The sequence below is a fragment of the Ceratina calcarata genome, unplaced genomic scaffold (genome assembly GCF_001652005.2).
Source record: "Ceratina calcarata isolate Rehan_Ccalc_2016 unplaced genomic scaffold, ASM165200v1 scaffold250.2, whole genome shotgun sequence".
NCBI lineage: Eukaryota > Metazoa > Arthropoda > Insecta > Hymenoptera > Apidae > Ceratina > Ceratina calcarata.
Window position 1 is genome coordinate 35586 of NW_017147019.1, and position 17473 is coordinate 53058.

The 17473-nt window shown below is 29.2% G+C and overlaps 2 protein-coding genes across 3 annotated transcripts in view; one reads left to right on the forward strand and one right to left on the reverse strand.

Annotated features, from left to right (window-relative positions):
- Secp43 (tRNA Selenocysteine associated protein) overlaps positions 1-255 on the reverse strand; it is a 4185-nt gene extending 3930 nt beyond the window's left edge. Inside the window, exon 1 of one of the 2 annotated variants that reach the window (XM_026812037.1) lies at positions 46-255. The gene's annotated coding sequence lies outside the window, so the exon portion shown is untranslated. The remainder of the gene's footprint in view (positions 1-45) is intronic. The other variant, XM_018021281.2, reaches the window with a different exon arrangement.
- Positions 256-1013: 758 nt separating this feature from the next.
- LOC108623089 (phospholipid phosphatase 1) overlaps positions 1014-17473 on the forward strand; it is a 47618-nt gene continuing 31158 nt past the window's right edge. The window contains exons 1-2 of the mRNA XM_018021378.2: positions 1014-1224; positions 14530-14689. Coding sequence (XP_017876867.1) covers positions 1219-1224; positions 14530-14689 — 166 coding nt within the window. The 5' untranslated portion in view covers positions 1014-1218. The remainder of the gene's footprint in view (positions 1225-14529; positions 14690-17473) is intronic.

Here is a 17473-nt window from a genome sequence, read left to right on the forward strand (position 1 = left end):
AGTTATAGCCAGAACAAAATTAAAAAATATATAAAAATATCTTACTTATATATTATAATAATTACGTAGAATATTTCTCTCTAATCCTTCCAGGCACTTATGAAATTTAATTATTTATAACGTTTGAACTCTTGCATTACACTGTTAAGTAATTATAATATCGGCTTTAAATTGTGTTGAAGGGGTTGAACAGGGGTTGAAAATAAAATGGCAACAACGCCGACGCGGGCTTCCCACTACTCAAAACGATTCCCGGCCCACTTAGTATGCACACGTATAGAAATTAAATTTTTATTATATGCAGCATTGATGGAGCATACATGCTGCTATAAATATTTCTCGTCTGCTCAGTATTGATAGTTTGACAATTAAATATCGAATTTTTAATTAAGCTTTAAATCTCAAATCCTAACGAACACAGTTACACAATATATATATAAAATATAGAATAGAATTATACGTGTAATATAGTATTATTTGAGCTCGATTGAAATGCAAATGAAACCTAACTAAAATTCGAATAAAATGTAGTTTATATCAGATTCTTGGAATGTGGAAAGTGTACTTTATATCAGATTCTTGGAATAGTGGAAAATGTAGTTTATATCAGATTCTTAGAACGTGGAAAATGTAATTTATATCAGAGTCTTGGAATTGTTGCGAAACCTATCATTTATTTGCTCAAAACGAAAAAAATTCTTATCTCTATTGTCTGAATGAATCTGCATGTAATGATGTCTATAAGAACCCTGTATGTGTGTGCAATACTGCCACATTGCACTATTTTCTTGTATTAGCACTATTTGAATATCATATCTTCAATCAATAAACTTCTGCAAAATATGATCATTTAAGGGTCTCGAGTAGCCTCGAGTTTTAGACACTAAATGCAGCACTGCGTCTGGAGTCTGGAGTATGTTTGTCTCTCATGCTTAAACACATACAATTATCCCTTCCACGGAACAGTTCGTACTGCCTACCTTTAAGTATGGGTATGCGTGAATCACCAATGACGCCTTTTCCAGCAGTGTTTGGCTGTTACTTTGTCAGTGAGCTGTCATCGTGCACAAACTTCTCACTTAGATTTGCGAAAATTGGATATATAAAGTGGTTTGATTAGTCGGGAGACATAAGAAATGCGTGTTAACGTCGTAATGTGTTTTAGATGATATTTTAAACTTGTTCACTGTTGGAAGGACTTAAATCTACACGTGGACAATGCAGGTTAGAATGCAGCAATATGTGCAAATTAATTTGCTTCCGCTTCTGGTGTATTAGCAATTTTCATTATTGATCATTTATCCATATATAACAATTGACAGTTTCGGAAATACTTAATTATTGCGGACAGACTAAAATGATGTTCGTTTTGTGTCTCGAAAATATAATAGAATTTTAAGACAACGGAATTAAGACATGAAGGTTTTATCGTATTTATTATATTTACAATGTGTGTATATCTTTAGTGCTAATCACAACATTTTTATCATTATATAACTTTTCTCACAAAACGTACATCATTTTATTAGACTATATTACATGTTTCTTTAAATTTGGTAATCGAAGAACATTCTTTTTAAATTAATATCATATAAATATGTGAAACATTCAAGTTAGCCCTCTTTTATTATGAAACAAAAAATAAATATACGTGTAATTGGCTATGCTGAAAATGGAAATTGCTTACTTTGCAAAATGTATTCATACTTTCGTTATGAAATTTTTAGTTATGAACGTTTGAAGTTCAATTTAGAAACTTCTATGACTCTTATGTGCAGTGTAATACTTAAGCATCTAAAAACGTAACTGTTTCGAGGTATAGAGTGTTTCCTATAAAGCCTCACCATCAATTAAAGAGTAAATATATATACTGTGATATATACGGCGATATTCTCCGTAGCATCCATCGAAATTCTTTTTGCAATGAATATTACTAATCTTCATATTTTCGTTACGTAATTTTTAGTTCAGTCAACGTTTATAGTTTATACACTTTTGTCATTCTATTTGTAATGTAATAATTAATCATGTAAAAATGTAAATGTTTCGATCTATACAGGGTATTCTATCTACTTATAAAGCTTGACCATTCGATATTCTTCTAGCATCCTCCGATCTTTTCTCTGCAACAAGTGTATTACTAATCTTCATACTTCCGTCATTAAGATTTTAGTTTAATCAACGTTTAAAGTTCAATTTAGAAACTTCTGCTAATCTATGTGTAATATGATAATTAATCATTTAAAAATGTAGATATTTCGAGCTATACAGTGTGTTTTATAAAACTTGTCCATCAATTAAGAGTAAATATACTATGAGACGATATTTTGGCAGCATCCTTCGAAATTCTTTCACAAGCTTGATATTTAGATAGATTGTGGAAACAGACGGAGCTATTTAAACTACTTTCACCCGAGGGTCGGCTTCTCGAAATTCCGGATTCCTGCACACTCCTAATAGCTACTGAATAATTACACAGATACACAAAAGAAGCTGGTCCCTATCACGGACTAGACCATGATATCCTTATGTATTTTTACCCGCTGAATATGAATTCGGTGTCAGAAATACCCCACCACTCTCCAATTTTTGTTTAATTAAAAATTTCTAAAAAAGTATTAGGTCAATGCAAACGTTTTCGTACCTGATTTCTAAAGGCAAAGACCTCATCGTACTTAGGCATAAATGTTTGTTTTAGCATTGTCTTACAAACCTATCAAAAGGAACTTCTTCTCTTCATAAATCTCAGACATCGTTGACTTAGGTTAATCTGTGCATAAAAGTGGCTTTCCAATATGAAAAATAGAAAATTCATTTTTTCTGTGTTATGTTATACGAATTTCGAAAGAGCTTGATGGTTGTAATTATACTGAACAACATTCCGTTCGTATATTTGGACTCTGCTCCTGCGCTTCGAGCAGTACAAAAATGATTTGTTCGATTAGTGCTTATGATCTGGACTCTGGACGATCAACTTCGATCTTTCAGATTCTTAAAGGAATCTACCTACTTGTAAAAAGAATAAGGGAAAACATGGATGACTCCGTAAAAAATTTTACCATAAAATGTAACTGATAATGTGAATGAAATAATGTCTTATTTGAAATCAGGCAAGAACTTCTACACGTATATGATAAGCAAAAATGTAGTATTTTTATTGGAAATAGGTCAAAGAAATAATACAAAGATGGACTTTATTTCTTAATTTTGACCCCGAGGATGCCTACAGAAGATGCTGTTGAACTGGCATCGATAGAATGATCGAACAGCAAAGTATTTAGCTGAAGTTCGTAGAACTATAAGACATAATTCTTGTCTCTCTCTCTCCCCTCCTCTCTCTCTATACAGGGTCAATTACCTAACGTTTGTACCTCAAATATTTTTTATGTTTTTAAAAATATGTCTAATGTCTTAATGACAAACTTGACTGGTTCAATGCGGCTCGCACGATGCCAAAAATATTTTTTTTTTGTCATTTTTTTTTAAAGATCTCAAGGTCAATTTCATTCTTTTTGGAATGGAACCACCCTTTTTGAAACACACAATGAGAGTCTTTTTCATTAGGAATTCAGTGACTATAATTATTCAAGGTCATTCGAGGTCACGAATGGAGAAAACGTATAAGATTTAAAATATTAAAGCATCATTATTATGCATTAATTTTGCATAAACTATTATATACAAATTAGCACAATTTTATACAGTTTAATAGATAAATGAAATAAGTCACGATAATAAATGATAAAATACCTGGATAATAAATAAATAAATAAAAATATCATTATGTGATTTTTATGATATACTTTTAAAATAAAATTGGAAAAGTAATGCTGATAGACGATTTTTAGTGTCATTATATCGGGTGGGGCAATAACACTATCTACCTTGGATATCGCTGGAACTGAGTGTTAGCGAAAAAATGTTTTAAATTAAAGTTGTAGAGTTTAGAGAGGGACAGTTAATTTTAATCTTGCTTTGACCGTAGATCATGGTTATCGCGATCAGGTTAGTTTCACTGGATAGGAACCTTCAACTTTTATGATAGATTTCGATTGCACGATAAAAGATAAAAATGATTTGCAGATATCTGATTTAGGGAGCAATCGATGGCCGGTATTCAGAGTCGTTGCTTATTTTTAAGATTGTCTTAAGCATTTGCTTAAGCTTTTGTTCCCTGTACAAAGCCGGGACTGGAAATATGGGATAGACAGGGAGAACAAATTCTTGAGATGATCTTAAGAATAAGCAACGACTCTGATTACCGGCCAAAAACTGATATTTTTGAAAATCTCGTATCTGTAACAGTTTTGCAGGATATAATTTGTACTTACCACGACTTTATACAGTTTAATAAATAAAGACGAACAAAATAAATTGCGACATTATGCGATTTCTATATGTTTTTAAACTAAAATTGCACAAGTATGATAGCAGACGATTTTTATATAAGTATAGTACGTAATATTGATAGTGCCATTTTTTTTTCTTAACGTTATCGTACGTTTCGTTAATGGTAGCGAAAAGCGTATATGTCTTACTACACGTGTTGAATCCTTTCATTGGCGACTCTGTGGAGGGGACAAGAGGGTAGTGGGTAGAACATTTAATTCGAGCTTGCGAGGGAAGTCGTTGATTGAAGTCGAGGTATGGACGCCAGTTGTGTCCCGACGCTGCTACGAGTTGAACCGTTGTATATTCCCCTCTCGGTAATACGTTTCGTTTGTGTGTTTTAAGATAAAAACTGATAGTCCTTGTTAACGAATTTGTCGTTGTCAGATTGCTGTTCTTATTTGATATTGTCCAAATCGACAAGCTGTTTTACATTTACTTTAAGTGTTAATCACGTGAGCACGAATTTTGTGGCTGATCAAAGTTTGTTGCCATTTCAATGGATACTTCGCGGTGACAAGTAAATTCGAGTTGACGACGAGGAAATGTGTCTATAAAGTTCATCGTTACGGCTTGGTTGCTTCGAAACTAAACGATGACAAGTCGGGCTTGCCTTCTTCTTCAGCTGATGAGGTCAGACTCTTATTTCCTAATTTACGAAACCCTCATTTTCTTTTTTTTCTTGTCAAATATATAATTCCTGACGTTCTCTTGTAGTATAAATATTAAATGACACATGCTATGTACTTATTTCATATGGAATCGGTTACGAATATTTCCTCTTGTAATTTAAAAATAAACTTTTCGGTTTAGATAACGTACCTTAAGAATGAATATTAAATATTTTATTTGTATACTCTCTAAATAAAATTTCCAGTTATAATTATATACATAGTTAGATATGCATTGGAACGAATAAGAGAATAACAGATGAGGTACAATCACATTACGACATTATGTTAATAAGATTCAATTTTAATTAAAAATACATGTTAAATATTTATAAAGCATGTGTCCATTGTTTTTGTTGGTATATTATCATATTTTCATTGTATTTACATACTGTGTTGTATCTTCACTTGTTAGACAGGATTAAAATATTAACAGTGGAATGTTCAGTTATTATCTTTGCTGTCTACAAAATACTGTATTTCTTTAAATGTTACAAACGTTCGTGAAAGATTCGTCAGGTATTTATTTGTTACCATAGATATGTGTATACACTGATAGCGTCCTTGATAAGACGATCTTTATCATGAAATTTATCTTTGGTTGATGGAAATGCTACTTAATCGATATTTAAGTTCTTCCTAAAATATGTACAACACGGTTCAAATTGTAAGGTTCTATGGAAAATATACGTATGTACATATTTATATGTATTGCAATTAGCAGTATGTGTATTAAGATTATGTTGTTAAATAAAAGCAATATAAATAATAAAATTAGAGAGGAAAAAGTACAAAGAGAGAGAGAAAGAGCGCGCGATGTAAATAGCGGAATAGGGTTAAGGTAGTGTAAGGTAGGATAAGGGCGCATAGTTTTTAAGAGAAAATTGTACAGAAAAATTGTAATCCCGTAGGGAAACAATAAACTCATTACATACATACATAATGGCATTTGAGAAACAATTCAAAATGTAGTGTGAAATTTCAAAATAGAAATTGATCTACGTTTGGATAAATTGAATATAGGTTGTAATATAAGTTGTTGTTCTATAAGTAGTTATAACGTTATTTGTATAAAAATTCTTTTTATCATATTTCACATACAACCATTAAAGCAGTTATGTTAATCGAGCATGTAGCGATTAGAATATATGTAATACTATTATTCAATAATTTTTACATTATGTTTACACTTGTGTATGTTAAACATATACTATGAGACTAACAATCAACTAACAACAATGTGAACATCCTGTAATGTTTCTTTACGAAGTATGTATTCATTTACAAAAATATAAATTCTATTGGGCCATGAAGTTAAGTTGATTATTACATATAATTTTATATTTATTTTTATAATTGTAATATGTGACTTTTTTAAAATATAAATTATACACATGTATTTAGCATATTAATTTTAATTCGAGTACGTTGACTAGTTGAATATCTTCCTATATACCGTACGTCAACCTTCTGATTCCGTCTAATTAATTTCATACATATATACAGTGGCTGAATTAAGATATGCTTATATGTATTATATACGCACATACTCCCCTCTGTAAATGCGGATGTACCTACTACAGTTTTCAATCAAGTGTCATTAATCGAGGTTTTTAAAACCTCGACCCAATTAGTAACAGTATTTTTTTATTACGACCTGCCCGTCACTTCATGCAAAATTTATTCAATTGAGAAATCGTTTAATCATCGTATAATGTTTATAACAGTTTGGATTTCTACTTCGTTCAAAATCATTAAGTTTTTGGAATTGAAATCGAAGTTTTTAGAGTAGACTGTATTTTATATATAGTCAATTGAAAAGGACATTCCGACAATTTCATTTTCCCTTTTGTGTAGAAGATAAAACTTACGAAACGATATGTTCTTTTTATAAAATGGAATTTGCATCATCAATTGATTTTTATGTATTATTTACGTTATTATTTAGTTACAAAAACTTTTTAAATTTGTTTTTTTAGAAATATGTTTTTGTTTCGTTATGCATATATTGTTGTAATACAGAACGCATAGTTACTTAATATTAAATATTGTATATTTACAACGATATTTCGGAGAAAAGTACATCATTCGTGTATCTTATTTATTAATAATTTGTGAATTCTTATACATCCATTTTAAGAAATGTAATAGATTGCAGAGATTTTTCTTTAAATTTAATAACGGGTGATCTAGATTAAGTGTTTGTATTATAGAGGCGATTTCTGTAGATTATATTGATCATGTGTATTTCTTCATAAATTTTCTATAAATGAACAAGAACCAACAGTCTACTTAATATTTCTTGCAATAAAGTAAACGTGGCTTTAATGAAATTAATTGTGACTCACGAGTATTATAAAAGGTAATTCCTTTTTCCTCATTCATTTTCCTCTTTGGCTCTTACATAGTGGCCTCTAGATTTCTATTTGAAAACATTAAAAAGGAAAAGCAGTTGTACAAGCTCGTAAAGGAATAGTATTCGCTAACGTCCTTAAATAGAACTGAAAATTGCACCGACAGATAATCCAACTGATTCAGTTCAAAGATACTATAAGCAAGAAAAGTTGATTATTTCTCCAAGTAGGTAGATAAAGCGCAGTCGATGTTTAAGGTTCTCTGTATTCTGATGGTAGATGTACATGTATTAAGTTCGTGCTTGGCATTAATTACAAATTTTACAAAACAAGAATAGAGGAGAGGTGTATTGTTGCCAGAGTACGTTTTGTCGAGGTAAAGTATTCATTGTGAATAATTTTAGAATTGACAGCAGTTAATAGTATAGTAAGTGTTTTTATTAAGCCTATACGCGTATTGGCTTATTATTAGATTAACTTACGGTCAGGAATGTTTTACTGTTATGCATTACAATATTCAAATAATTCTGTGTCTCTTTAGTTTAATGATTTGCCAAAAACACTGTTAAAATCATTTTACTTATTTTATCGACGTTGTACGACGATGACATACTATTATTTAAATCATGAACGAAAATAATAAATTAACTTTTGAATAATTGGTATTTACTATTTCGACGAGGAACGATTTATTCAGTAATACATACATAATACACATGCATATAGAGTTCTCTTCACTTGAATAGCTTTTTCTAAATATTGATGTAAATATATATCAAAGAAAGGAATTGTGGGCAAAATTCCTTTTTGTCGATTAGACCCATTTATAATATGAATTTGTAAGTGACAAATGTTTATGTGTTTAAATGACCTGCAAGATACTTTGTGTTTGTAAATATAAGGTGCTTTTATGTGAATAGGCTGATCTCGAAAAGTAATTAATAACATATTTGTACCTAAATACTCCTTTGATTAATACGACGTAGTATGCTTGCCGTTTTTGTTTATTATTTGACAAATTTGACATGGAAACGAATCATAAAGAGAATATAAGCACGATTGTTGAATTGTGGACCATGCTGTTTTTATACAGTTGATGAGGTCCTCACAATTTTCATACTGTTTACTGTGTAAACTTGTCTCAAAAGTCATTCCCATACATTTTCTATGATATTAGTGTCAGGAGACAATGCTGGCCAACTGAAAACTTCAATGTTATTACTCTGGAACCAATCTTTTATAAGACGTGCAGAATCTATTAAAGCGTTATCATGTCGGAAAGTCAAATTTTGTTGTCCTATAATTGCTTGTATTTCTTCCAACATGTTTTTGACTATATCCGAATACTTTTTGAATCTTGCTTACCTTCCATTACGATTAAATCTACAATTCCATAGTAAGAAATTGCACTTCATATCATAATGGAACCAAGTGATGAATGACGTCGAGAAAGAATTCGATCTTCTTTCCATACATCATGATAGTAATAGGGAAATCTATCTGGTCCGTCAAGATTCAATTTTTTCTCATTTGTGAAAATTATATTGTGCCATTCATGAGTCAAACTCATATGCCTCTTAGCAAATTGGTGTCGGACTTCAATATGCCTTTTCATTAAGGCAGGTTTTCTTTGTTTTACTTCTTTACTTCTTTTTATGTATGAAACACTTTGTATGACTCGTCTAATAGTTGAAATTGACGCTTCTGTTCCAATTTCCTGTTTAATTTTAAGAGACTGCTGAATTTAAGATTTTACGCAGAATTGATTTCTTTTTCCTTTTCATTCTACCTCGTTTCGTTTTCCTTTTATAATTTTTCCCATAATTTTCAGGATTAACACTGAAATTATTAATTACCTTAACATTTCCATTAATTCTCTTCGTAATTTCTCGATTTGAATATCCTTCTTCTCCCAAAACATTAATTTTTACAATTTCTTCAACATTCAATGACGTTCTGCGATCCATGTTAGCACAATAATAATAATGATAAAAAATAATTGTTATAAAACGTAATATCGATGTCAAATGCAACGTTGTTGCGGATATTTCTTAACTGATCTATCGTTGGCAACAACTAACTGATTGTGAGACTAAACAGATGAGGCTATTCACGTGGGAGTATCTTATATTTACAAACACAAAGTTTCTTGCAGGTGTACGCATCGATGTAAGTGTTTGTCACAAATTCATATTATAAACAGCTTTAACAGACAAGCAAGAATTTTACAAACAATTCCTTTCTTTAACATAAATTTATATCACTTTTTATCCGAGACTATTCAAGTGAAGAGCACTGTATTTGACTAAGAAGAATGTTTTATTTGTTTGTTACTTCGCTATCAATATCGCCCTTTATGATTGAGTTAGCGCAAATAAAAAACATACGTATCTAATATTTTTAGTTATTATTGAAGTTTGCCTTTTATTAAAATTGTCTGCTCGTTCAAAACCTTCCTTTGTAAGCTATATGCATGTATAAGGTTCCATAAAAATCAGATAACGTTGCTATGAGCTACAAACGATTAAAAGTTGGAATCAATCGATAGATTTTCACATGTTTCGATACTTGTAACTTTCTATGCTTCAGCCGATAGTGTTGAAATTTTATATGTTACATATAACGTACTTAGCACTATAAAACATATGTTCTAGATTTTCATTAATGATCAAAATAAAGAACTTAAAAATTGTGTTTTTTACTGTTTTTTAGTGATTCTGGCTAATAGCAATGAAAATAATTTTTTTTTATACATTACATAGAAAACTATGTCTTAACAGTTGATTCGTTTAATATTAACTCTCGTTTGCCACATTGGATACATTATATCTATCCTTTAATTTCGAAGTCAAATAAATTTCACGTGTTGCTTATTTATGTCAGCAATATCTCTTAAAAGGTCGAGGTGTCACAATACCAATTTTTTGTGGAAATTGTAATTTTCTCTTTTGTTTGAACTAAAGATGTATAAATGAAAAGATTTCGTAGTAATAGGTAGTAGATATGTCAAGGCCAGACGAAGTAATATCATATTAAGAGGACAGTTCCGGTTAGTCACTCGCATTGTATGTAACCATTACTCGTGCCAATTTAATACTATCTACTTTAAAGTCTGCTACGGGTTATTTGCTTCTTATGTTATTAGATTGATGTACATGAAATTTGGACTTCTTTTGTCGCAATAAAAGGATCTTTATATAATCTTATAGATTTTTTTATAAAAATATGATTTGTGTTTCTTATTACGTTTATAGATAAACTCTTTTACCCAGATATATAGATAATATAGATATTATAGATAAACTCTTTTACCCAGAAATGGGCTCGGTTTTACATCGTTTCTCTCTTTCTCTCTTTCATCTCGTATACGTATTTCACGTTTCCACTCTATTTTCCTGTCTTCTTTTTATATCCTGCTATCAGATTTATACATATATATTGTTGTTAATTATACTTCCCCTAATTTTCTGAAGTACTCAAATTTGATTTATTAAGAAAAAATTTTGGTATATATGTATAAATTGTTGAAGTGAAACTTCAAATATGTTATGTGATAGTAATATAACGAGAACGGCAGCAGCGCCGCATTTAGGTACAGCTTAGCAATGAAAAGATGACTGTGTTAAGTTTCCGCGCATGTGGCTTATTTGTAATTAACAATATAATAAACATCTTTTCAAGCAGAAATGCGCTTCGTGGTGCTTTTATTCTAAAAACTCAACATAAATGATAATAGAATCTGCTATAAGAGATAGTTTCAATACTAAACAGGTCCGTTCCTCATTTTTTATTTGATTAATAATGTATATGCTAATTTTATTGTTAATCAGTTAAGTCAGCAGAAGACAAACTGTAATTTCCATTTAAATTACTTTATTATACACATGGTCATGTACTACAGATCCGATATGATGGACCTGATTATTTTCATCACTTCATGATTTGCACATATATACTTATGTTGCAGTTATATGTATACGCAAATAAATATTTACGAGTTGTTAAATTAGCATCAATCGCATGCAGTTGATTTTAAATGTAATAATCAATCTGTGTTACAAACAAATTGTAGATTGCGATATTATTAAACTAATTAAATCATGTACAAGGTGAGCCAGTAAGAAGTATCGTGTAATAAAACTTGTTTAATAATTTTATTAAAACATGACGTCGTTATATGCGTATGTATTTATAAATAGGTTGATAATTAAATCTGTATTTTAGCATTTTGCCAAATAATGGACTTGATTTTACAAATCAAGGTCCTCCGTTCTTTCCATACAAATGTGCTTTTTTCTGCCTAACGAACTTATATTTAATCATACTTGTTATTTATATTTGAGCTTCGGTTTGTTTGTTCCTTCCTCTATATATCTATACCTACATGTGTATACATATATTTATAATATACCATACATGTACTATACATTTATATTTATTTACTAGTTTTAATGTATTCTTGTATTTTCAAAAATTCAAGTTTGCTTCTTTCAGTGTCTATAATAAAATTAATGATTAGTGAATAATTTCAAATAATATTTCTTAATGATTCGCCTTGTATAATATACTGCAGATAGAACAAAAATTCTTATTGTGTAATCGATAGAATTTGTATAAGAAATTTGGCATATAGCGAATTTCAACTTGTGTTATTTGAAGATATTTTACGCAGTATTTCGTATTTTCTTATTGAACACCTAAGTTGATTTATTTAAGATAAACAGGGAATATAGACTGTTATATATGTTTTTCCATAAATAAATAATATAATATATTTTCCAAATATCTTAGTTACGTTCACTAACTGAACTAACAAAAAAAGTAATAAACGTACATGAAAAATAATTTATTTATTGTGAATAATCTGTATTATAATTTAGCTTTACTTCAATTGAACTAATAAGGAAAATGTAATAAAACAACATGCGAATGATTCATAATACATGTTTTTTTATACATATATCATCTAATAAATTAATGTCACTAATGAATTTATGTGTAGACTAATTTTAAAAATGTTATATTCTGTTTTGAAGGATTCTTTAAAGAGAGAAATTTCAGTTAGTGGTGTATGGTATTAGCTGGAGTGGGTGCACATGAAACGTTTTCTTCAAACGCAACAGATGTAGTTCCCATAGAATATTATTTATTTCGTTTAAATAATTTTTCAGTTACTTCTATATTTTACTAAATTATTAAATGATTTTATTATCCGGGATCATGATTATCTAAATTGTGAATTTTAAAATTTGTAAGCTCTTAGCATGATGTGTTTGAGTAAGTTTGACTGGTATTTAATTCGTTTTAATAGTTTTTATAATAAAAAAAATTCAAAATTTTAAATATAACTAGATCATATAGAACCAGCTCGATATAAGTTTTGATGAAATGTGAATCATTTCGAATCAAATTATGTCACGGTTTTTTATCCATAATTGTAGATATGAAGAAAATATGATACATGATTTTTGTCTTGGAAACAAGATTATAAAAACATTTCATTTGCATCAATCTTATGATATGTCTCTGTGTAAAATAGACCTAGATTGAGGGACAATTTTATCTATTATGCTATTATAGATAAATCTTTTTATCGAGATATGAATTGATTACGTTCTTTCAAATTATCTTTGAAAGTATTATTAATACGTGTATGTCATATGTTATAAATATTGTAAAATTATCCAGAGAACCACCTATTATCTATCTACATCATTTTGTGTACGTATATCGTTTTCATGAACTTGTAGCGATAGATTATTATCAGTACATGCTTGATATAAGAATAGTCTTTCACATTGTCTGAATTTTATTGATTGATCTGATATAAGTAAAGATAGAAATTAACATATATTTTCCGTTTTTCAGAAGATTTTGGTTGAACTTATGTTTGACTTTACGAATTATCTGTTCCCGTGAAATTTTTGTGGAATGTTATAGTTTAGAGCTCCTTTAAAAGCTGTTCTTGTGGAACTAATATTCTAGAATTTATGTAATAAGAGTACCATGAAAATAAATTACTTTTGCATGTGTATTTTTAAAAAATCTTGTTTGAACTTATGTTTCATTTGAGGAATTATCTGTTTTTATGGAACATGTAAAGAAATATTATAGTTTACAACTTTTTTAAAAGCTGTTCTTGTAGAATTAATATTCTAGAATTTATGTAATAAGAGTTCCATGTAAACAAGTTATTTTAGCACGTGTATTGAAAATGTGGAGAACAGAGATTTCATAAGATAATCAAAAGTAGTAAACAATTAGGTATTATTTTTACTTGTCGGTATTATATCATATTAATCATATGCCTACTTTATACTATGATTGTATTATTATTAATCGTATTATTAATCGTATTATTAATCGTATTATAAGTCGTATTATTAATAGTACTCAGGATTTGTTACAAGAGAACTCTTTTAAGTTCGTTTTGGCTACAAGTTGAAATAGTAATATATGCATATTTGAAATTTTGCAAATAAGCAGTTTTTTTCATATTAAGCTCGTTTGCAATTTGTAGGAAATTTTTATTAAAATATCTATCAAATGCCTGATAATCTATATTTTTTTTAGCAAATATTTATTTTTAAGATATTTGTTCATAATAATTAGCACAAGATTTCAAGAATTTTTTACTTTTTCTCATCATATATTCTTTAACTGAAATGAAGCAAGACTTCCATAAGAATACATGGTAATTGTAATATCTTTTAAACGAGCTAGCAAACCTGTTAGAAATTTTGTACGTATATTTGGACTAATACTTAGCATCAACTAATGGGATTTCATTGATGTAGAACTATTTTGATTTATGGCCATAACATCCTTAAATAAATAAACTAAAAGTTAGAAATAATTTCACTCTTATTTCTTTAATAGAAATCAATACAATTATTTCTTTGAATAATTTTTGAAAATTCAGGCAACCGGTTGGTCGCTTCAAAACTAATATTTTTTAGAAATATAAATAATTAAAAATATACGTGAAAATGAAGATTGGATTTATGAAAATTTCTTGTGTTTCAGTGTATTAGACGTTACTCTCTTTACACTTTCGTTTTTATAAAAGTATAGATTATAGATTTTCATATTATTGAATTACTTTCTGTTTATAGAGCTCAACAGAACAGTTAACTTGCAGTGCGGGGAATTTAGAGGAAATCCAAGATAATCCGGACGGGCTATCAAGACGGACGGTTTCTGAGAAGATCATGAGTATCTGCAAAAATACCATACGCTGGGTGCTTGTTCTGGATGCATTTCTCGCAGTATCAGGTAAAAATCTGCTTTCCTTACACATATTACCATTTCACTTTTGCATTGAGAATAAATGCTCTTCTTTTGTGTTTTAAGTCTTCATTCATTTAATAATTTAAAAATCTCTCGCTTGATTAAATCTTATAATTTATAAACAATATTGTATTGTATTTAATGTATTACAATTTTGTATAATACATTAATTTATGAAAATATATGTACAGCAGAAACTCGATTATTTGAGCTAATTGCAATCGGAATGGCCAGAAAATCGAATTTTTTTAATACTTGAACGATACATTATAACTGCATGCCACATGAAGAATTATAATTTATTACATATTACACGCATTAATTGCATTTGTTTTAATCATTTTCGTTCGCCTAATCTTTCGGTGTTAAAATATTTTCTCTAATTTATTTAAATGTATCGACATCTTCTATTTATATAATTCTAACTCGCACGACAATTCTAACTGAAGTACGCACGTAATATGAATCTATTACAAACTAGCGTGAAATAAAATTTCTACTCGAAATTCTGTGCGGTATGATTTCAAAATCAATGATAAATTTAATGTGAATAGAGTTATATTGCACGGAATCTTGAATTGGAATTTCATTGCACACTATTTTAGATTAGATTCATAATATTTAGATTAGATTATTAAAATTCATATTATTTTTATCAAATCGATCGTACAAACAGATGTCGCAAAATATTTCTAATAGAAATGAAACAATTGTATGAGGAAAGAATAATTTGCTGGAGATGGATAAATAGAAAAATACGTGAAAGGTTCTGATTTTTTAAATGTATAAAACAATGTAGATTCCTCTAAAGAAAATTGTATTTTATATATTGCATTCTGTTTGGATAAGCTAATTTTTTTCCTACAGTCAAACGAAGATATAATACTATTCTCATGCGAAACATGCAGTATAGCTAAAATTGGATTTCTTAATCCTTTCATGTTAGTACAAGTAAAAATTTCCAGGGAAGTTCAACCATGAGCATTTTAATTAATTTATGTCTTTGAATAGAATGCACTGGATAAATGAAATGTGTTTATTAGAGATATTTGAATTACCGTCCACGCACAGCGAGAGCCGGGTGGAAAACCGCGAACCGTGTAATACAATACTTCATGAGTTGGCCGTCTGCTTAGAATTTTTCCGGGCGTGTCGCATTAAATAGGTAACTCGGTACGCACGCATGCGGTGAAACGTCAATGAACTGTGTTGTAATAATGTAAAGTATGTTGTGTAATTATAAAGAAAGAATTACATATAACAGAATATTCACGTTGTTTCTTCCATATGAAGTATTAAAATAATTATAGCAGGAAAAAAAGGAAATAGAATGCGTCATGTATCTGTGACCATTGATAGAAAGAAAATAGCGTTATTTGTATCAGGATTACCATACAAGTCTGCTTTATTTTACGAGAGGGGCAGGAGGGACGTGTGATTGAAGGGAGACTTTAAATAAGAGTAGTAGAAAGAAAGATATAGTTTTAACTTATTGACACTAATGCTATATTGTGAGTCTTCAAGAAAATATTTAAGATAGGATGAGTCGGTGTAATAACATTATCACAGCTAAATTTGAAGTAACAGATAGTAAACTAAGTAGGGGAAAAATTATATAAGCGAGTGATTAATTATATTTAGTACATTCAAACGAAAGAATTACATATAACATCGAATATGCACATTGTTTCTTTCTTATGAAATATTAGAATAATTACAATATGAGAGGCAGACATCATTTTAGTTTATTGATACTCAAGTTATATTTAAGATAGAATGAGATTGTTAAAGAAACGATAGACAAGTAAAGAGAGGAGAAAATCTATATAAGAATATGATTAATTATATTTATTACGCTCTATAACGAAAGAATTACATATAACATACTTTCAATGTTTGAATGTTTTCTAAGGAAAAAAATTACATATAACATTGTTTTTTCCACTATGAAGTATTAGAATAATTTTAATAGGGAAGAAAGACATAATTTTAATTTATGGACATTCAAGCTACATTCTGAATCTTCAAGAACATTTTTAAGATAGGATGAGTTGGTGTAATATGTCACAATTTTTGTTTACCATAGATAAAGAGGCAAAAAAATTATATAAGAGTGTTATTACATTTATTATCCAACAGCTAAAGATGTACAAATAGTATATTCGCATTTCTCTTTGAAATTATCAGAAAGGTTCTTTAATCTTGTTTGATAGTTGTCTATATTTTTCGTAAGAATACCAAATTCTATAAATAAATTTTTCAAGTGCGAAAGGTGTTCGTTCTTTTTGAAAAATGTGCAATTTCTTATATATTATATTATATATTTTTAGATATATTTTATGTCAATTCGGCAATATTTTCATCTTTCCTCTTAAAGTGATTATTTAAAATATTTTAGGTGTCCCATTGTATCAGTGAAAACATGTTATCTTACATCTATTTGTGACTTCGTAATTGCATATACTTCTGACCCTTCAGACTGAGAGATTATGCAATAGATGTGTACAGTTCAATAAATCTGGTTAGGACATTATACAGTATGTGTGTATAGCCACTTTATAATACAGTACAAGGATAAATTATATAGCTGTTCCTTCAGATCGAGTTTTTCAATAAAACAGATTTGTTATTTTTGGCATTTGTGTGAATATAAATTACAATTTTTATGATATGAAAAAAATGACCAAAAGCAAAATATTTTGCAATGAGATGATCTCTACGAATCGTACAATGCATAGGAAGAAAATCTGAAATTATTTAATCCTTTTT